The sequence below is a fragment of the Natrix helvetica genome (genome assembly GCF_964273705.1).
Source record: "Natrix helvetica genome assembly, chromosome: Z".
Lineage (NCBI taxonomy): Eukaryota > Metazoa > Chordata > Lepidosauria > Squamata > Natricidae > Natrix > Natrix helvetica.
The window spans coordinates 77,623,303-77,646,306 of record NC_138554.1 but is presented as its reverse complement, the minus strand read 5'-3'; the positions used below and the strand labels follow the sequence as shown (position 1 = coordinate 77,646,306).

The 23,004-nt window shown below is 40.7% G+C and overlaps 1 protein-coding gene across 1 annotated transcript in view; it reads right to left on the bottom strand.

Moving 5' to 3' along the window:
• Positions 1-23,004, bottom strand: part of PDE1C (phosphodiesterase 1C) — a gene marked incomplete at its 3' end in the record, with an annotated part of 555,036 nt that overhangs the window by 195,354 nt on the left and 336,678 nt on the right. Inside the window, exons 5-9 of the mRNA XM_081971280.1 lie at positions 22,395-22,577; positions 20,557-20,623; positions 12,674-12,790; positions 7,215-7,355; positions 985-1,085 (exon numbers count right to left, since the gene is read on the bottom strand). Coding sequence (XP_081827406.1) covers positions 985-1,085; positions 7,215-7,355; positions 12,674-12,790; positions 20,557-20,623; positions 22,395-22,577 — 609 coding nt within the window. The remainder of the gene's footprint in view (positions 1-984; positions 1,086-7,214; positions 7,356-12,673; positions 12,791-20,556; positions 20,624-22,394; positions 22,578-23,004) is intronic.

Here is a 23,004-nt window from a genome sequence, read left to right as displayed (position 1 = left end):
GCAACCTCATGGTGCTGTGATGTAACAGCCTGACAGTCACTCCTTTTGCAATGCAAGTTTTATTTTTGTATCTTTCCAGAGACAGAGAGAACATGGCTGAATTTCCTTACAGTTATTCCCTGGGTATGAGTTGGGGAGTGGGGGTGGGAGTGGGGGAGGGAGGGGAAGAGAGAGAGAGACAGAGAGAGAGACAGAGAGGGGGAAGAGAGAGAAGAGAGGGGAGAGAGGGGGAGGGAAAGAGAGGGAGGGAAAAAGAGAGAAAAAGAAAGCTAGACAGAGAGAAAGAGAGACACAGAGAGAGGAGGAGAGGGAGGGGGAAAGAGAAAGGGAAGGAAAGATAGAGGAAAGGAGGGAAAGAGAACAAGAGAGACAGAGAGGGAGGGGAAGTGAGAGAGAGAGAGAAAGAGAGAGAGAGAGAGAGAGAGAGAGAGAGAGAGCCATGTGACTGGGTGGGAGTGAGTGACCATGCCCACCCAGGTTTTGTGGCTCCTGGGGTTTTCTTTTCTGTGGGAAACAAGTCCAAATGGGTATTTGAATGTTTAAGGTTGTAACAAACTAACAGATAATTGGTTTAATATTTTATGAACTTAAAAATAAAAACAGAAATTTAGAACACAGTTTACAGCACTCAATGGAGGAAAAATATAACAAAGAGAGGAAAACATCTCAACTAGATGTCACTAAAGGGGTTGACAAAAACCAAAATTGTGATGTCAGACATGAATAAATTGTATTAAATAAGATATTATGAAGAAGCATAGATGTTGATAAGAGGTTTATCATAAATTCTCATTCTAGCTTCTAATTATATAAAAATATTGCCATATTTAAAACTGTTAACTACAATTTTATGACCTGCCTGGAACTTTATTTTGATAGCCATGGTCAAATTGTAAGAAGCAAAACTGGAATTATACTAATGAAGTTTAGACTTAGAAATTGAATGGCAAATTGCTTGATCATAGCTCATCTTTCAGCACTCACTTTGTTTGAATATGAAAGTTGTTTGTAGTTCCAGTGTGCTCATAGTCATGGATAGCAGCTGCAAAAATCATAGCAAAGATTTCTAGTTCTGTCAACCAGTGCTGGAAAAAAGATTTTGAAAAATTAGATAATGTACTATATTGCAAAGTTTAAATAGACTACTGTTTAGTAAGGCCAACAATGTTGGAATCTTATATCTTTTTACTAAGATTATCACTGCTGTAGCTCCTGAATAACAATACAGAATTTTTGAAATTATTAATCTCAATTGCTGTGCTCAATTGTTGTCTATAGGGAATCTTGATATTTCTGAATTTTGCTCTTGGGGCACCACATAAACTGTTTAAGAACTTCAAATTTTAATGAGATAGTAAAATAAACTCTGAATATTTTGTCCAGTTTCTTCTCCACCCATTCCCAACTACTGAAACACTGACTCCCAAATATTTGGAAACTTGTACTTGAGAATATTTGAACAATATTCCATTCTTTTGGTCTTTCCCATTTTTAATTTTAAAAATGTTATTGAATGTTAATTATGTAATTTTCTTTGCATAGTTAATTACAAAAAGTATTTTAGGATTAATTGCTCATGATTTTAAAACTTTCAAAAGCTGATGAAGCAAATGTAAACCAGGAAAATATATGATTGATTGGTGTTTTTATTTGTGGCTATCATGACACTGGAGATATATCTGAGTAGAAAACAATATGTTGTTCTGCAAAGTAGCCTCTAGTTTGCTTTAAATAATGTGAGCACATTTCAGTTTAAATCCGAAAATTACAAAAGTAAACAAGACAACTACCCAGGAAAAATATTGGTTGCTTAAACGAAGTTGAAATTAACAGTTTTTAAAACTTTATTAGATGTGAAATGAAAAATCAACTTTGATTTGAACTCTTCCCAGAATACCTTTGCTATATTCAGTCTTACATCGTGCAATCTAACCATGTGACATAACAAATATCTTTTTTCAATTGGTTTTCAGAAAATTCCAAAGACTTAATTTCAGACACATGGATAGAATTGCCTTTAGGGTGCCTTATTTCTTCCAATTTATAAAATTTAAGGAATTTAAGTTTTCATGAACAAGAATGTAGATTGGAGACAGAAATCATTAACAGATTGCCCTGTTTTGGTTTTGCACTTAAACAGATTTCTATTTTCTATTAGGTAACATAATACCTAATAAAATTTACCCAATAGTCAACCAAATTTACAGACTACATTTTTTTTTCTTATTTAGTAAACCCAAACTAATAATCACAAACAAATAGATTGGATTTACTTCTATGGTATACATAGGAATATGTCACCCAGAACTCCATGTTTTGAGATGGATGACTATGTAAATATGCTAAATAAATGAAATATATTAAAAAATCCTTCAAATAGTAAATTCTTTCAGTTGTCTCATCCTCATGATTATTATCACTATCATGATAAAAAATAAAGTCACTGACTATAGGAAAAAAATTATCTGAACTCCCTCAGAATTTGCTGCATCTGGAATAACAAAACACAAAAAAGACATGGCATTTCCAATACACTTAGCCATGTACTATTTTTCAATGAACGTTTGAACATTTCAGCAACCTGGCTCTGCTGGATGGCCACTCCTTCGTGTCCCATTGCTGGCTGCAGTTGGCTTTTCGGGGGCCTGGTTTTCTCCTGGTGCCCCTTCCTAGCTGGGAGACTCTCTGGGGCATCCCCATCACATGCCACCACCATGTGACCACTCCGGTCAGGGTGCGGGGGAGGCAAGAAGGGGAGAGGGCACCTGGCAGGTGGGAGGCGCAGCTTCCCTTTCAGCCTGCGAAGCCATGCTCGGCCCTCTCAGCTCCTGGGGATCCTTTCCCAGCTGGCCGCCGATTTATAAACAGAAATTAACCATCTTATTTTAAACTTTCCATTTCAATGAGAATTTAAGGAGTTTTAGAAAAATTCTCATTGAAATGGTTAATTAAAATAAGATAGTTAATTTCTGTTTATAAAGGTTACCTGGGGGCTGCATGGGGGCTGCTGACTGACCCAATGCCCTCCTGGGTGCAGCCAGAGTGGCGGGGCTACCCCGGAAGGTCCCCAACCCAGGAAGGGGCACCAGGAGAAAGAAGGGCCATCGAAAGGCCAACTGAAGGTTCTGTGGGCATGGCTAGGTGGGGGGCATATGACTGAGTGGGTGCAGGTGTGAGTGATGTCAAGTTGGCCATGCTCACTCAGTCACATGCTCCCCACCTAGCCCCTCCCACAGAACCAGTAGTAAAAAAAATTAAAACCCACCCCTGTGATTTAGGTAACAGATTAATTAAATTTTTTTAAAAAATTTTTTTTCCACATTACAGTATGAGGCTTGTAAAGTCAAAACCGTTCTCCCACAGATGAAATATAAAAAATAAGATATGATAACAAGCTTTCTTCTGATGCATGCATGAAATTATATCTGTATAATTGTGTATATTGCATGTACACAGAAATCTCTCCCTCCTAGTCTGGCAGAAAGAATAGTATTCTCTACTATTCATACTTAAACTTGTTAAATAAATATCAACTTAATATTTGAAAGATGTCCATGACACTGATTACCTTGGTTCTTACCATCTCTTTTTTTTAAAAAATTGCATTTCCAAATTTCTATCAGAAGGCAATGTGTCAGATCCGTGAATCTGCCATTCTTCAGGGGAAGAAGGGGGGGGTATACTTCCTTTAGACTTTTTTTCCTTCTATCCATCTACCCTGTACCATGTAATTAATTGCTTTATAACTTCTAGCCTGGCACCTACAGGCATGGCATTTTCTCACCTTTTGGGGAATGTGTGGGGAGGGAGGGCCACATGGACTGCATCCCTCAGGAAATGACCCTGAGAAAGTCTTCTTATCACTTTCCCAGAGCATCCGTTACAAAAACATCTTCACACCTGCAGATTGTCTGAATCCACATCGGACACAAGAATGCAGTAAGAAAAAAAAAACCTCCTCCCTTTTCCAGCACCGTAAAGCTACAGGACATGAAATTAATTTTGAAGGAACCAGGTTAATCTCCAAAACTGAACACTTCAATAAGAGAATAATTATGGAAGCTATCGAAATAGAGAAACACCCCCACAATATGAATAAACGTGACGATACCTCCCGCCGACTAGATATCTGGAAACCAGCCCTAGTCAACAAACAAGCCCCACCCACCACCCAGGCCGTTACAACACGAAACAACAATGGCCACCAGCCAGCACCAATCGGCACCAATCTACCAATCATGATACAACCACACAACCAATCATTCCACTTACTGAAACAAAGCCAGCACTCCACACACCCCCACCAGATTTATAGAAAGACGGCAGCTCCGACCACGCTTTAAGCCCAAAATCCAGCCTGAAGATGGTGAGTGAGACCTCGCCAAAATGTTGCCAAGACAATCTCAATCTTGGGAAAAGACCCAAATACAACAAGACCAGCATACCTACACCTGTGAATATATATATATTCTGATAGGTGCAGGGTTTGGAATATCCCAACTGTCAGGCCTTCAATATATTCTGTGCCAGGAAGCAAATACCACAACAACTACAGGAACAATGTGTTTGTAGGATATAATAACATAAAGTTTGAATATAATAGATTTTTGAAAACCTGATATTTTTTTTTCATCCACCTCATAAACCAAAGGAAATAAAGGCACATCCATTTGAGTTTCTTTCTCTCTTCCTCCTCTCTTTCAGGGCTAATCTAATATTAATGTAACTATCATTGCATACCTTATTCAAAGTTATCACTGAACCTATCTATGCCAACTTAACTAATACTGATTTAATTCTTGCTTTTATTACTGAAATTGGAGGTAATGAGGAGATTATGGTAGTCAGGGAAAAACTGTAGTTTCAAAAGCATATGTACAGAAGTGGATGTTATTGCTGGTACTGGGCTCCACTCACTGATTCACCTGGGTCAAAATATTGATATTCAGGCACTATTCTTGTTCTAGGTGGGAGAACGCGGGTGGACAGACAGGAGGTGAGCCAGGACTTCAAGCAGCTAACAGCTTTAATTATAACAGGTTGCAAAATGCGGCACTTCACAATTTGTGCATCTCAGCTAACTGGCAACAGCTGAGCCCTGTTTGGCAGCTCTTTATATATGCCGACTGTCAAACAGGTAACCAATCAGTGACGAGCACAGCGCCCTGTAGCGGAACGGATCAGAGGGAAAACTATAATACATAACAATTCTAGATGCCCGATTGAAAACAAGACTCTAATCTAGAGCCTTGCTAGATTAAAGGAGCATATAAAGGAGCATTTAAAAAGATAAATGAGTCCCTGTAGATTTTATTCCACTAATTGTTGCCACCATAAGGCAGTGTTTATCTCCATTCCAAGACCATTCAGCTAGCGCTGTTGGAGGACATTTCTGTGGTCATGTGGCTAGCATGATGTCACAGAGAGCTGTTACTTTCCCACCAAAGTGATAACTATCTACTTGCATCAGTATGCTATTGAGATGCTAGGTTGACAGGAGCTGGGGCAAGGATGAGAGCTCACCCTGTCATATGTTAGGTCCCAAACATATTTTCTACTATATATATTTTCCTAACATACCCTACATCAACCTGTTACAAAAATGAGACATCATCTTCATAATGATTATCAGCATTAGTTGATGGGGAAATCATATGGATAGATATTAGAAAGAGGTATAGACTGCAAATTCTTAGACAGTAGGACTCTTTGTGGTCTGAGTTGCAATACAGGTTCAGATTTATATATTTAAATCTTTGTCATATTAGTTACTGACTATAGTTTTTACAGATTTGTGATACAATTACTGTACATTCAATTATATGTTCTGTAAGACACACTGGAATGACATTTATATTTTGGACTTGACCACCTATCCTAACACTAAAAGAGTTTAATTAATAAAGTTATCTTCATTTACTTGAATATTTAATAAGTCTACAATTCTAAAATCCTAAATCCAAATAATATTGTTAGAAAAGTTCCTACAGACATCTTACTTGAAGTCAGTGAGGTGCGGTGAGGTTTATGACTGGTGAGGCACTGACACAGTGCTGAGTTTCAAATATTTTTAGACTTGTGGGCTTCAAGTCCCAGAATTCCACAGCCAGGCATGCTCAGTTCCAATTTAAAGTGACAGCATTTGTTTTTCTCCTTTGCTCCTTCTTTCTTTTTCTTTTTCTTCTCCTTCCCCTCCTTCCTCCCTCTCTCCCTTCCTCCCCCTCTCTCAAACACACACACACACACACACACACACACACACACACAGAAGTTGGATTGGACTATCTCTCCTACCCCTTCCCTCTCTCACTCACTCTCAAACAAACCCCCCCACACACAAAAGTTGGATTGGATATCTTTTCCAGTGGCTTGAAAGCAGCTCCTCTGCCATCCCCCCCCCACCATTCCCCTGCTGCCTTTCCCAAACACCTCCACCATTGCAAATGCAGCCTGCTGTCTGGGTGGGAAATGCCTGGAACACAATAAAGCCCACCCACCACCTCCTGCTGGCAGGCTGGGGTGAGAGGAGAGGCAGAGAAGCCAGAGGGGAGCCGAGCCGAGCCTTCCAAAAGAAAGAGGCTAGGGGGAAGTGTGTGTACTACAGCATGACTCTTTGCCTGGCTTCCTGCCTCCTCTTGTGGTCTCCTCAGTGCTCGCTTGTGCTCTCCCTCCCCAAGTGTAGTTTGATTGCAGGTGGAGCCACGTTGCCTTTTCAAACTTGTAATCAGTGAAGCTGGGCTAGATTTTTATATAGTTTTATCCAGCTGTGTGTGTGAAAGAGAGAAATGAATGGGGGCCTGGGGAGGAAGTCACTACACTTGGGGAGGGAGAGCACCAGTGAGGTTAAGCAGAGTCATCCACGGTGAGGCAGCAACTAGCTCAGCTTTTTCCTTTTACTTTTTTTTTTCATGATGAGAGTGGTGAGGCTGTGCCTCACTTGCCTCACCTGACTGCACGTCACTGCTTGTAGTATATGTCAAAACATCACATTATAATCCAAATAGCCTTAATTAATAAAAAGCTTGCCCTCACTAGTTCAATAAGAACAACTTAATGCCATATATTCAATCAAGATAAAAGCGCTTGGAAAAAGACCTACTTTAATAAACCCAAATTTTAATTGTGTCATAAATACTTTCAAACCTATTTTAATGCCATGATTATTACTATTTTTCACATTGGTCACTTAATTAATTAATATTTTGTCTACTTACTGCTACACCTGTCTTTAAAAGGAGGTAATGAACAGTCTGTGTGACATCTGCTGCATGCATTAGATTGTGGTATGGATTTTTATACTTGCTATAGCCAACTTCCAGAGCTTCCACAAAGGAGACAAGAGCAGAAATTGGAATCTATATATATACATATATATAAAAAAAGGATAGATTGTGAACACGTTTAGCACAATAATAGACTGATTTAACCTTACCAAACCTTTCATAAACAGTGTTTCATATGTTTGGAAATTCTGATAATCTTTAAAGCAAATTCCAGCACCCAACTGTATCTTCTTAGAGTTACATAATATGCTCCATGTATCACTAATATTAAAACATACAAATTCAAAGCAACATAAGAAAAGTAAAAAAAAAAAGCAAGAAAGCAGCACTTTCTTTCAGAAATAAGAAATTTATCCTTGTCACATCCATCTCTTCTGGTTTCAGTGTAGTTTTTAAAATCTTAATCTGTGTAGTTTTAATGTTTTAATTATTTCTCTCTTTGTTTTATATCCTGTAAGCTGCTCAGTGTCACCTTACAGGAAAGATGGACAGCATAAAAATTAATAAAAATAAATATCTTCATTGTAATATTATAAAACTGATTTTATATTATTTACATTATTATAATATATAATTATTAACCACTATCTTGGGTATGGAGATATATAATTATATAATCATGACTGAATTGTTCTAGATCAGGGGTGTCAAACTCAAGGCCGGGGGCCAGATCTGGCCCACAGGGTGCTTAGATCTGGCCTTTGGGGTTGCCATGGAAACAGTGAAGGACCGGCCTGTGGTGTCTTTGCCAGTGAAAATGGAACTCCTTTTTTGCCAGGAGAGGGTTGCAAGAGCCAGAAACTGAGTTTGGGAGCCTGTTTTTACTGGCAAAGCGCTTGGGTCACCACAGGTGCCCCCAACACTAGTGATGTTGGGCAAGCCATGTCCACCCTGACTACCCCCACCCCAGGCCCCCAAGATCAAACACAACCCTGATGCAGCCATCAATGAAATTGAGCTTGACATCCCTTTTCTAGATCATGGGTTAACTTATTTATAAGTTAGAAATACATTTTTTTAAATAATATGAAATATAGCCAATTTATATTTTCCTACAGCTAATTTTGGAATTTCTACTCTATGAAAACAAATATATTAATGCATAAATAAATTTATTTGGAGGGCATTTTGGAATAATAGATTCCGTTATTAGGCAGATCCACTATGTTTTCACATAAAATTTTAAATTTAAAAAATACATATTCACATTTAATACATGTTTTGTTTTTTGGAAGACTCTGGTCCTGCAAGGAGACTTTCCTTATTTCTTCATACCATGATGCCAAGATATTAAAAAGTGCTCCAAGATATTTGAATGAGTTATGAGTAACATAAATTACATTAATTTTTCCAAGAGTGGCAATGTACAATGGAGAACACTTTAATTTTACTGTAATTTTACTGTTGGGACATTCTCTCTGCCATAAAGCATATCCTCTCAGACATCACCTAAGATGATGGCCATGTCACTTGATCAACTATTTGAACCAAAGGTATTTTCTAACCAATATAGGACAATGAAGTTCTAATATTGGGCTTGCACCAGAAAATGTACATAAAAATTAAGAAGAATGGTCACCAAAGTATAGCCATGCTTTGCCCTTTCCCCAAAAGATAAGAAAGAAAAAATGGAGAATGCCCTTGTGAACGACACATACACTTTATTGTATTGTTCCAATGGAGTTTCATAATTAAATTGAAGAAAATGCAGTTATTGACCAGTCTCTCCTGAAGGCAAAGGGAGTTTTTTCTTCATTAATCCATATAAGACAATATTGCTGTATACCTCCTATTAACAGTAGCGAGTAACCTTTCAGTTGGGGAATTGTTAGTACAACCTCATTAGAATATAATTTAAGTTCATGTCCTTGAGTTGCTAATTTAACTCCAATCTTTCCAACTTCATGATTTATTTTCACTCATAATGATTCTAATGCCAATAAACATAAAGAAGGATAAAGAGTAAAAAATCTCTTCAGTATTGTGGGTAAGTCTTCACATTGGAGTTGTTAAATCAGTTTTCCACCTCTCTAGAAATTGTAATTGATTTTTTGTAGTTGTAAAACCAATGACAGTATCTACAGTAATCACAAATTCTGCTCATTCCGATTTCAATTCCCATTTTTTTGGCATTTTTTGCATGAAGTGTTTATTATTTAAGCTTCAAATTCTGTGGTGATATATATATCACAAATATATATATGCTGGTTTTGTTGTATTCAGGTCTTTTCCCGTGTAAGGAATACAACAAAACCAGCATACCTACACCCGTGAAAATCTACGAAAACATATATATATTCGTAGATTTTCACGGGTGTAGGTATGCTGGTTTTGTTGTATTCCTTACACGGGAAAAGACCCGAATACAACAAAACCAGCATATATATATATATATATATATATCAGCACAAATACAACACAAATATAAAAAGGCAACATTAAAAATAAAAATATGGTTTTCTGCCTGGATGGTTTTCTATAATGAGCCGAAGGACAGAAAGGGGGAGTAGTGAGCTCCCTCCCATATTTGGGCATACCAGGGGTTGTAACACAAATACATACCTATTTCCCTGGCTCAGCTGATAAGGAGGAGAGCCTGTGGCTTAGTGGCTAAGACTCCTGCCTAATATGTAATACAGTTCAGGTTCAAATCCCAGTAAGGGTATGGCTAGCTGATGAGAGCTAATGAATCAGCACAAATCAGCACAAATACAACACAAACATAGCAAAGGCAACATTAAAAATAAAAATATGGTTTTCTGCCTGGATGGTCTTCTGTAATGAGCCGAAGGACAGAAAGAGGGAGTAGTGAGCTCCCTCCCATATTTGGGCATACCAGGGATTGTAACACAAATACATACATACATACATACATACATGCGTGCGTGTGTGCGTGTGTGCGTGTGTGTATGTATGTATGTATGTATATCTATGTATGTATTTGTGTTACAACCCCTGGTATGCCCAATTTTATTTATATATGTGTATGTGTGTGTGTGTGTGTGTGTATGTGTATGTATGTATGTATGTATGTATATATATACCATATATATGCTGGTTCTTGTATTCGGGTGTTTTCCTGTGTAAGATTGAGATTGCCTTGGCAACGTTCGGCGAGGTCTTACTCGCCATCTTTAGGTTGGTGTTTTTGGCTTAAAGTGTGGTTGGAGATGCTGTCTTTCTATGGCTGTGTGGCTGTATCATGATTGGTAAATTGGTGCTGATTGGTGCTGGCTGTGTGTCCATTGTTGTTTTGTGTTGTAATGGCCTGGGTGGTGGATGGGGCTCATTTGTTTACCAGGGCTGGTTTCCAGTTGTCTGGCTGATCGGAGGCATCATCACGTTTATTCATGTTGTGGGGGTGTTTCTCTATTTCGATAGCTCCCATAATTATTCTCTTGTTGAAGAGTTCAGTTTTGGAGATTAATTTGGCTCCTTCAAAATTAATTTCATGTCCTGTAGCTTTAAGGTGCTGGAAAAGGGAGGAAGTTTTTTTCTTTTTCTCTGACTGCGTTCTTGTATTCTGCAATGCGTGCATTTATTCTCCTGTTCGTTTGTCCTATGTATGGTGCAAGGCAGATTTTGCATGGTATTTTGTAGACTCTTTTGTTTTCTAGCTGGATCTTGTCTTTGGAAAGATGGCATCTCTGACCACGCTTTAAGCCAAAAACACCAGCCTGAGGATGGCGAATGAGACCTTGCTGAAACGTTGCCAAGACAATCTCAATTTTACACAGGAAAAGACCCGAATACAACAAGACCAGCATACCTACACCCGTGAAAATCTACAAAAACATGTGTGTTTATGTCTATCTATCTATCTATCTATCTATCTATCTATCTATCTATCTATCTATCTATCTATCATCTATCTACCTACCTACCTACCTACCTACCTACCTACCTACCTATCTACATCAATCTATCTATCTATCTATCTATCTATCTATCTATCTATCTATCTATCTATCTGCAGGTCTTGGCGTATTCAGGTCTTTTCCCGTTTAAGATTGAGAGTATCTTGGCGATGTTTCAAAGAGGTCCCACTCGCCATCTTCAGCTGGTGCCTTTGGCTTTGTGCTTGTGTGAGCAAAACATGATCTGAGCTGCCGTCTTTCTATAAATATTGGTGGGGTACGAAACAGCTGACTAATCTGCATACATCAACTCCATCAACTAATCAAGATGTAACAACACAGCCAACCAACCCACTTACAGCAACAAAGCCAGCATTCCACACACCCCCACCAATATTTATAGAAAGACGGCAGCTCCGATCATGCTTTGCTCGCACAAGAATGAAGCGAAGGCACCAGCCTGAACATGGCGACCAAGACCTCGTTGAAATGTCGCCAAGATACTCTCAATCTTACACAGGAAAAGGGCCCAAATACGCCAAGACCTGCAGAAGATAGATAGATAGATAGATAGATAGATAGATAGATAGATAGATGATAGAACATATCTATATCTATAGCTAGATAGGTAGGCAGGTAGGCAGGCAGGCAGGCAGGCAGGCAGACAGACAGACAGACAGACAGACAGACAGATAGATAATATTGAGAGGGCAAGAATAAACAGTCAGGGCAAAGGATTAAACCCTTCATATAGGAAGAATACAGAAGCATTTGTTTGGGAAGAATTAAGTTCTTTTCCTTTACTTCATGTAATGGTTATGAAGCCAAATAATACTTTTGTCATCCAAAATACAGATAGTTTTATAGAATAACCACTTATGTTAATTAACCATATTTACATTATTATAGCTTTTGCATTTCCTCATTAGTACAGAGCAGATGCTTGTTGCCTGTGGGAACTCTGCTATGTGGAACTTGGACCAACAACCAATGTTTGGACTCTGGGTCTTCTAGACCTTGATCCATCCTGACACAAGGGGATTGTGACTTTTTTTTCTGTATGTGTGTGTTTGCACATATGTCCTATCTATATTTATTAAATTCTTTCAAGTAAAGCTCCTTGCAAGTACTCCTCAGAATATGTGTTCATGTCTTGTCCACACACAGAATTCAAAACTGGTGTTCGTGTGTGTGTAAATAAGCTACAAATAACCTGGATAAGAAAAAGAAGCAAAAAGTATTGAAAATAATAAAGCCAAATAGCATGATGTGGTTGAGCCATAATTTTACAGGAAGTCTTCCTTTGGGAAAGCTTTTAAAACTACTATTTTTATTCCCTATAAAATAGAATTATAGATTTCTGAAATTGCTCAATTTTAATTTATTACAATAATAAGAACATTCTAAATAAATCAGAGGACAATATATTGTAATCAGTATAGCTAAAATGTAAAACAACAATGACAAACCCTCCAAAAATATAAATTACTGATCTATGGAATAGGAGAAAGGAGCAGGTACTAAACTACTAACCTTGAAACGGCTGATCAGATCATAGCGTGTGAGCAGTTCATAGAAAATAAATTTTAGTGCATGATCCCCACTAGCATCATTTAACGCAAATACATCAAATGACCACTTGTCTACATTCTGTGTAGAAGGGAAAAAAGGACATTAGTATATTCTCTTCACCATGTGCACACAAAGAACACACACCTAGTTCTTAACATGGTCTTCAATCACTGTAGTGGTCCAATTTTAAAAAAAGGATTTTTCTGCCAGTGTTGCATCTTGTTTTAATGTTTTGAAGGGCTTTTAATTTTTGTGTTCATTTTTCCATGTTTTAATTATCGTAATATGAAGAAAAGTAAATATAGACAAGAAAGGAGATACTCAAAGATGGGTTCCTACTGGTTCAGTCGAGTTTGCCCGAATAGGTAGTAGAAATATGGTGTACCTTTCCGAACCGGTAGTAATGGCAGCCTGGCCATGCCCTGAACTGGTTCTCCTGATGGCGCCATATGTGCTGCCATCTTGAGTTTTGCTTCTGCACATGTGCAAAGCAATTTTTATTGCACTGGTTGGCCACTCCTGCCCGCTCCGATGCTCACCCTGCTTCACCTTTGCCAAGTGGATCCATAGAACTGCTTCTTCTGGCTCCCACCAACATACAGATAAACAGCATCTGCTCTAGCCTAGGCCCCCTCCCACCAGCTGCAACCTGGGCCCTGCCTGGTCAACTGGGTGGCCGGCAGGGAAAGTGGCGGGCTTGGCCTTTTCCTCACTCTCCTCCTGATTTCTCCCCAGCCGTGCTCACCTCACACGTGGCAAGCAGTGTGTGTGTGTGTGTGTGTGTGTGTGTGTGTGTGTGTGTATGTGTGTGTGTAAGGGGGGGCGTATGAGACAGATCAGAAGGCTTCTACTTTGGCTTTGAGGGACATACGGGGGGGGTCACGGACCATTTGGTGCTGTAGAAGCAGCAGCAAGCGTGGTCTGTGTGTGTGTGTGTGTGTGTGTGTGTAGGAGGGGCATGGACCGTTTGGTGCTGTAGAAGCAGTGGCAGCAGGAGGGGGCACATTCGGGGCAAACTGGGAGATGCTCCACCAGCAGAGGCTCCATGTGGAAGCAAGGGTGCAGCACAGTGGTGGGTTCCTGCCGGATCGCACCGGATCGTGCGCGCTCCCTTTCAGCGCTCCACCTGGCTCGCGCGCTCCCTTTCAGCGCTACACCTGGCTCGCGCGCTCCCTTCCGGCGCTAAAACCGGAAGTATGGTCTTGCCCCGCCCCTGGCGAAGCGACGACGCCTGCCTGCGCTCCACCAGCTCGGCTGGGAACGGAGATGTTTCCTCAGCGGAGCGGAGCGCCTGAAAAGTCTTTTCAGGCGCTCCACTCCGCTGAGGAAACATCTCCGTTTCCAGCCGAGCTGGTGGAGCGCAGGCAGGCGTCGTCGCTTCGCCAGGGGCGGGGCAAGACCGTACTTCCGGTTTTAGCGCCGGAAGGGAGCGCGCGAGCCAGGTGGAGCGCTGAAAGGGAGCACGCGAGCCAGGTGGAGCGCTGAAAGGGAGAGCGCGCGATCCGGTGCGATCCGGCAGGAACCCACCACTGGTGCAGCAGCAGGGGAGGCTGGCCATTCTCCAAGCCTGTCCTCAGAGGAAGGAGGCAGGGATGCCAGCCCAGGGATCACTTACCACTCACCACCAACCACCCACACACCACTTTCCTGGGAAGGGCCTCAGGCCCATTGCACGTGGTTGTCCAGCAGAGCCAGGAGCATCCCCAGGTCGGTGGGGTGGTGGGAAGGTTGCATGGGGCTGGAGGCAGCAGGGAGGCAGGGGTCAAGGCCATCCTGGGCACCTGCAACAGGACGTGGCAGCTGTCTGGGATGGGAGGTGGTCAGAGGCCCCCCACCCACCCTGTGGCCAGTTCAGGCCCTGCTTGAAGGAACCTCCACTTGAAGGAACAGATGCCGGGGGTCTTCCTGCCACCAATGCCACACAAAGCACCCCAGTCTGGGTTTTTGCAGGGTCCCGGGGCCAAAGGGCCACTTCCTAACTTCAGAAGGTAGCCGGGCGAGGTGAGGCTGAGCTGTGAGTCTCCCAAAAAGGCTGACCAGTGGGCAAAGTTCACGCCAAAGCCTCTCATGGGAGCAGCAGGTTAGATTTCCCAGTGGGGAAGCCTCCGTGCAGCTCTGGTGTGGCTCAGCGAAGCCTCATGAGGCCCTTCATGGGAAAGTGGCAACCAAGCGGGCAGGATGTGACGAGCAGTAAGGGATACGCAGTTCTCCGCCCAGAGATACTGGCCTGGCCCAGCTGGGACAGATGCTGGCCTTCACACACAAGGGCTGGTGGGATGGGAATGGAATCTGGAAGGAGGGGATGTCGAAAAGGAGGACAAGTCAGCAGCGCCCAGATGCAGCTTTAAAAGGTTCAGGACAGCAGGAAAAGGGAGCTGGCTCTGCTGAACCTCACACATCCACCTCAGTGTCTGGCTCAGAGAAAGCCCTCACTCATCAGCCGATCTCCTCCCATATCTATCTATCTCTCTCTCTCTCTCTCTCTCTCTCTCTCTCTCTCTCTCTCTCTCTCTCTCTCTCTCTCTCTCTCTCTGTTGTGTGTGTGTGTATCTCTTGCTTGTTCTCTCTGTTTCTGAGTCTCTTCTCTCTCTCTTTTGAAAAGCCATGCCAGCAAGCTTGTGGAGGCTTCCTTTCAGGTGGCCCTCCTCCTTCTCCTCTCATGACCCCAGACCGAGTTCCGGACCAAAGTGGCAGGAAGCTAAGGCTATCTTACGCAGAAATGTGGCATGAAGGGAGCTATAGGGCCACTTCGCTCCTGCACACAGCAAAGTGATAGCCAGAGCCTTAGTGCAGGAGAGAAGCCGTGTCCTTTTGCATTCTGCTAAGACCCTTTTTAAGCAAGTAGCCACTGGCCCCGCATGCGCCTTTGCTGCACTTTGGTATTCACTTGAGGGGTATTTCCCTGCACGGGCATACCGTCCTGGCTACTCAAAGCAGCTAGATGGGGAGTGTGTGTGTGTGTGTGTGTGTGTGTGTGTGTGTGTATGTGTGTAGGGGGGGCGTGAATTGTTTGATGCTGGCAACACAGAAATTTTTGCCAGTTCTGTGGACGTGTCTAGGTGGGGGTGGGGTGGATATTACTGAGTGGGTGTGGGCATGAGTGATGTCAAGTTGACCACACCCACTCAGTCACATGCCCCCCACTTTGCCACACCCACAGTCCCGGTTATAAAAAAAATTGAAACCCATCCCTGGATATTCTCTATTGTGTTGCAAGTTAGAAGAAATTTCATTTAACATTACTAATATCATATATTTAAATTATATTCTAAATGAATGTGCCAAATGAAATTTGGCTGTAAAAAATTCTGTTGTGTTTTCAGACTAAGAATAACTACCGCAAGCAATCAGCAAAGCACACAGTGAGTAGAATCCATGTTGTTATAGTATCTATCACTTAATATTTTCAAATAAAGCTTTGAAAATAGAAGTAATTAGCATCACTGTACTTAAAATGATTTGTTACCAATGCATAAATAGAAGAATAGTGGTAAATGAAAAATGTTTAGGGATGATTCCTTTTTATTCTCTATAATATTATTATTGAGAAATGACATACTCTTTCCTACTTAAAATTAAAATTCAGATTAACTGAGCTCATCCAGGCAGCTCATTCAATTAGTATTTAAGGTGCAAACTTCCAGTTGCTGAGTCTCTTTAAAGTTTAAACATTTGGGGCTGATTTTGAGTTTGAGGGATCTATTTGTAATGCTATTCCTTATCTTCAGAATGAAAAAAGTATCAGGGCTTTCAATTTCCTCATCTCCAGATAAAGAATTCAGAAGAACTCTAATGGAAATATCTGAACATTGATTTTTGTTTTACCTTTGTCATTTTATTTTGCACCTAGACATAAACAGTGAACCTACATGCCTATAATAACACTCAAAATGTTTAAAATTTCAGATTGGAGTCTTCTGATGCTATCTTCAGGTACTACTGCAAATTACTTTCTATTTCTTCAAATTATTCTAATTGTAGAAAACAAGATGACTAAATTTCATACATACATACATATGATTTGGCTCCAGCTGTAAAAAAAGACAAAAGGGCAATTCTTCCCAGGATGGTTCCGCCCCAGGCGCCTGATGGAACCGGATAGGTTCCAGACGGAGCTTGGGCCACCTCCTATAGACCTGACCCACTCCCGGATGGAGGACCTGGTAGCCGCATGGAATAGTGCGGCCGCCGGGGCCTTAGACCGGGAGGCGCCTTTGCGGCCTCTCCTGCGGCAACGAACCACCCTGGCCCCTTGGTTTACCGAGGAGCTAAGGGTGATGAAACGCCACAAGAGATGCCTAGAGAGCAGATGGAGATCCTCCCGTTCCGAATTTGACCGAACACAGGTAAGAACCTATTTAAGGACATACCTTGTGGCATTAAGAGTGGCCAAACGTCGACATTGTGCCGCTCTTATTGCGTCTGCAGATAACGGCCGTGCCGCCCTGTTTCGGGTGACCCGCTCCCTTCTGTCACAGAAGCCGCGGGAAGCCCCCTTGCAGGGCAGGGCAGAGGAATTTGGGGAATATCTGCAGGATAAAATCGCTCAAATCCGGACGGAATGGGTCCCCTTCAGTGGGCTAGGGGGGACGTCCGAGGCGAGTCCTGAGAGACCATTCTGGGAGGAGTTTGACTCTGTTGCCACCGATGATTTGGACAGGTTGCGTGGGCGACTGCGAGCCACCACATGTTTATTGGACCTGTGTCCCTCCTGGCTTGTACTGGCATCCTGGGAGGTCACACGAGACTGGCTCTTGGGACTAGTGAACACTTCATTGGGTGAGGGGTCCTTACCGGCCGCCTTGAAAGAGGCGGTTGTGAGGCCCTTACTCAAGAAGCCCTCCCTGGACCCAACTGAGCTAGCTAATTATCATCCCGTCTCCAACCTTCCCTTTTTAGCGAAGGTTGTAGAGAGTGTGGTGGCCCAACAGTTCCCACGTCACCTGGAGGAAACTGATTATCTAGACCCGCGCCAGTCCGGCTTCCGACCCGGGCACAGCACAGAGACGGCCTTGGTCGCATTGGTAGATGATCTCTGGAGGACCTCTCAGCGGCTTTTGATACCATCGACCATGGTATCCTATTGCACCGGCTGGAGGGGCTGGGGGTAAGGGGCACCGTTTTGCGGTGGTTCTGCTCCTACCTCTCCGACCAGACGCAATGCGTGTTGGCAGGGGAGCAGAGGTCGACCCTGAGGCCGGTCACTTGTGGGGTGCCGCAGGGGTCGGTCCTCTCGCCTCTCCTGTTCAACACATATATGAAGCCGCTGGGCGAGATCATTTGTGGGTTCGGGGTGGATTACCATCTGTACGCAGACGACACCCAGTTGTACATTTCTACCCCGAACCACCCCAACGATGCCGTCGAAGTGATGTCCCGGTGTCTGGAAGCCGTACGGATCCGGATGGGATGCCCGGCTGTCTATGGATGACCATGTGGCAGCTGTGGCGAGGGGGGCATTCCACCAGGTTCGCCTGGTGCGCCAATTGCGCCCCTACTGGACCGGGATGCCCTTCGCACAGTCACTCATGCGCTGGTGACGTCCCGTCTGGACTATTGCAATGCTCTCTACATGGGGCTTCCCCTGAGATGCACCCGAAGACTACAGCTGGTCCAGAATGCGGCCGCGCGGGTAATTATGGGGACTACGAGATACTCCCATATAACACCTCTCCTGCACGAGCTGCACTGCCTCCCTGTGGTCTACCGGGTGCGTTTCAAGGTGTTGATCACCATCTTTAAAGCGCTCCATGGCACAGGACCTAGTTACTTGCGAGATCGCATCCTGCCCCATACATCCCTACGACCAATCCGCTCTCACAGAGAGGGACTCCTCTGGGTGCCGTCCACTAAGCAGTGCCAGAGGGTGGCGCCCAGGAGCAGGGCCTTCTCTGTGATGGGCCCAGCCCTCTGGAATGACCTCCCCCCCCACATTAGGATTACTACCGATCTCCGCTCCTTCCGTAAAAAACTCAAGACCCACCTGTTCCAACTAGCCGGCCTGGCTCAACTATAGTTCTATTTCTAATCCTCCTGGCAATTTTAAACTTTAAATTTTAAATTTTAGGGTATTTTAATGCTTTTTAACCTTATTATTGTTGTTTTATGTATTGTAACAATTGTTGTTGTGACTTTATACCTCCTCCATGTAATGTCTAACGTGTAACATGTGATGTATTTATTGTACGCCGCCCCGAGTCCCTTCGTGGAGAGGGAGCGGCTAACAAGTCTAATAAATAATAATAATAATAATAATAATAATAATAATAATAATAATAATAATAATAATAATAATAATAATAATGTTTGTAAAATGTAAAGTTGTGTTAGCCTAATAGGAATACTTTGATAGGCATTTAATTTCTGACCAACATTTGCAAAGAAATAATTTGAATATGTTTTTTGAGTGTGGGTATGCATATACATATGTACACACTTTATGAGATCAACCAGACTCAAAAGGTAAAACAAAAATTTCAAGTTTGGTACAAGGATGTTAGTGACAACAAAAATATTTGAATTCAAATCCACAGAACGTTGGCAGTTCAGCTTCTAGAACAATAAGAAGGCAATATAAACACTTAAAATCTGTGATGTCCTAATTACCACATTAATATTTGAAATGATAAGAACAAAACTTAGCTTCCTGGAAGCCACATTCATTTATTTATGTTTATATTTTCTATTTCGTTTTTCACTGATAAAACAATTCTACTACTGTGGAGTATAATTTATTTTCCCTGAAATTGGTTCATTTCTAATTGAGACAAATAGACAAAAATGAAAAATTTCACAGGAAAAAGTTATTTTCAACTAACAGGAAAATTTTCTCTAAGGAGAAGTATTTTCTTTTGTCATAGTAAAGAAAATTTACATCCAACTGGATAAGTGCAATTCTATTAATACGGATCACACTAATGGGCATCTGTTACAAATATTCCTAAAATCATGTGATTTTTTAGCCCTACTAGTTACAGTGAATTCAGGTGATTATGTAAAATTTGATTTTACTCTTCTTCAAATAAACATGAAGTCTACATCTGAGTTTTCAATGAGGGGTTTTCTCATTTTCTTAGGATCAACACAAGATTTGAACTTGTGTTCCATTAAACTCTTTCTGTGTACAAGTTCATTGACAAACGTAGCTGACCAAGGATATCAGCCATATGAATGATTCATTATAATTTTAATTTCCTTATGTAGAAGGAATGTACTTAAATCAGGGATTCAGGCCTGATCCACATTTAGTAACGTCAATAGTTGTGATCTGGAACAGTAATTGAATGGGAATTCATCCACTTCCTTTGATGACTCAAATATTATTTTATACTTCCATGTAAATGTCTCAAGAGCATACAAAAATTTCAGTTCATCTTGAGGAAAAAGAAGTACTAAAATGTTGTAATTGCATGTGAAAAATATCTACTTACACAGATTAGGTTGATTGCAAAGTGATATACAGTGTTCCTTCACTACATAAAACGATTAGTATTGGACAGTTTTATCATAATTTGTTAAGGTAACTTAATATTGATAACAAGAAGGGAGGGGAAAAGTGACAAAACTTACATACTGATGTAAACTCTACCCCTTATATACAACACAAATACAATAGGAACAGCTTGTACTGAGGGCAACAATGACATTTTTTTATTTTGGTAATATCAGATCATAGGAATGGATGCCTATGATGATTAAATATATTGTGCATATTTGTTTCTTTAAGCAGATTTCATTTAATATGAAAATAAAATTTAGGGAAAACAAAATATATACTATGGAAACCAAATCAAGGCTATATTATTTTAATATTTTATAATAAAAAAACTATTTATTGGTATTACCTTTAGTGCTGCGATTACAGGTGGGGGATAACTAAGTCCAACCATATTGGATGTTCGCCTGTACATTCTATCATGATAAAAATAATGTGTAAGAAGTGTAAGAAATGAAAATCCAAACATACCTAAATTCTTTACAGTGGATTTGACTTATCCAAGTAAAACAATTTACCTTTGTTTATTCCCTCTTTTTTCATAAATGTTATTAGAGATTTTAACTACAGTAGTAAAAACAAATGCAAACTCTACTCAGAAAAACAAATAGAAAGATTTAAAAGTTCAAGGAAAAGGAGATAAGAAGAAGAAAGTAAGTTCAGGAAAAAGAAAAGAAGTAACTTCCAATCTTCATCACAAGTAAAGATAAATGTAATTACTCTTCACTTTTATAAAGTTACAAACAAGAAGTTTTGGGAGCTTCATCACTCGAAGCTTTTAAGAAGAGACTGGACTGCCATTTCTCAGAAATGGCATAGGGTCTCCTGATTGGGCAGGGATTTAGACTAGATGATTTATAAGGTCCCTTCCAACTCTGTTAATCTGTTAATATATAAATCTCTTCTTCCCATTATTTATTTATTTATTTATTTATTATTCATGCTTCTAGACCGCCCCCTCTCCCAAAAAGGGACTCGGGGCGGTGTACAGTCCATGCCAAATATATCAAAATACAATAAAAATTGAATATGTACAGTTGGAATGGAGGAGGTTAAAAATGGAATTAAAAGAACTGTACAAAGCAATATATATAAATATAGGATTTTGAACCCCTAAAACACAAACAATAAGTTAAAAACAATACCCCTAAAATAACCAGTTAATACATTTGCCAGGAGGGACAGTTGTAATTATGCCATAACCTAATCCTGATCTATATGCACATCCATCAACTTGTATTAACAAGTAGCTTCCAATCATACCTAGTGCTTTCTACAAATATGCATTTTGCATATTAAGTGTCATGTGCTGTGATATAAAGGGTATAAAATTTACTACGTACTTGTGTCATAATAGAGACTATCCTTGGAGACTATCAGATTTTCTATTTTTCATTCATCTAAATGGGCTTATGGGCTACAAAGAGAAGTATTAGTAGCCAGCATCATGTTGATTGGCAAAAATAATTGTAGGCCCTAAGTAAGACCGTTTCTTATCTAAGTTTCTTTTCTCTAGAATGCAAAATATACTATGTCACTAACAATGGATTGGATTCAGGTTTATACTAACAATTGAAATCAATGAGAATAAAATTATCTTCTTAAATCTTTAAATATGCTTATTTTTTAATCTAATTTATTATAAGAGTTGCAGTATATATGTATGTGGCAATCATATGTAGTGGTGGTTTTGTTTGTGGTTATTTATCTTTGTAGATCATAAGAAATACAATCAGTTTGGTATAGTAATCAAGTCATAAGATTAGGACCTGGGCAGTGGTGTATTAACTATTAAGCAGACTAAGCACATGTTTAAGGCACCAGGCCCAAGGGGGCACCACAAAGTTGGGAAAGAAAAAAAGCAATAAAGATTTGTGCAGTATGTGCAAAGGAGAGGGGCACCAAGCTTTGACAGTGCTTAGGGCACCAGTGAGCCTTAATCCACCATTGGACCTGGAAGACCATGAGTTTTAGTTCCACTTTAGGCATGAAGCCATTTGGATAACCTTGGACCAGTCTCTCTTTCTTGGCCCTAGGATTTGGCAATGGCAAACAAATTGTCATCAGTCAACACTGACTTGAAGGCACTAATTATCATCAGAATATGTGTGTGTGTGTGTGTGTGTGTGTGTATATAATAGTCTTTATTCAAGATAAAATGTACAGTCTCTGTCCACTGCTTTTTACCTCTCAACAAATATTCCAGCTTGAACTGCATGAACAATGCTTCTGAATCGTGGCTTTTCTTCACTTCTTCTTAGCATTATACCCATCTGTCGGGTGAAAGTAGAAGCCAGCCAGTCCCGTACCTCTGAAGGCACAGAGTCAGACTGGATATCACTAAGCTCATCTTCTGTGTCCAAGAGGCGCCTGCAAAGGACAGAGGAAAAATTACATTAAGTAATACTTATCTTGAAACAATATTCTTCCAATTGTCAGACATGTAAAACCCATATTGGTTAGTGAATTTATAACTTTGTTTTATTCTATTTCATTCTGCAGATGAAGTAAAATTAATGAAAATTATTACCGATAGCTTATTTTTAGAAGACACAATAATCATGTAGTGCACATTATCTTTTTAGGGTTATTCATGATTAAAACTGCAATTTATCCAGGACTCAATTGTGCATTTATGCTTAGCATATTTTCAAATGCTAGCTCAATATAAGTTATTCTATGGTAGAGATATTTCCACAATTTGAAAAGAGACAAAAGAAAACATAAAAACCCATGCTTGTTAGTAGTAACTTTTCAGTATTTAAAAAATAAAACTATTTCATTCCAAATTCTTCTA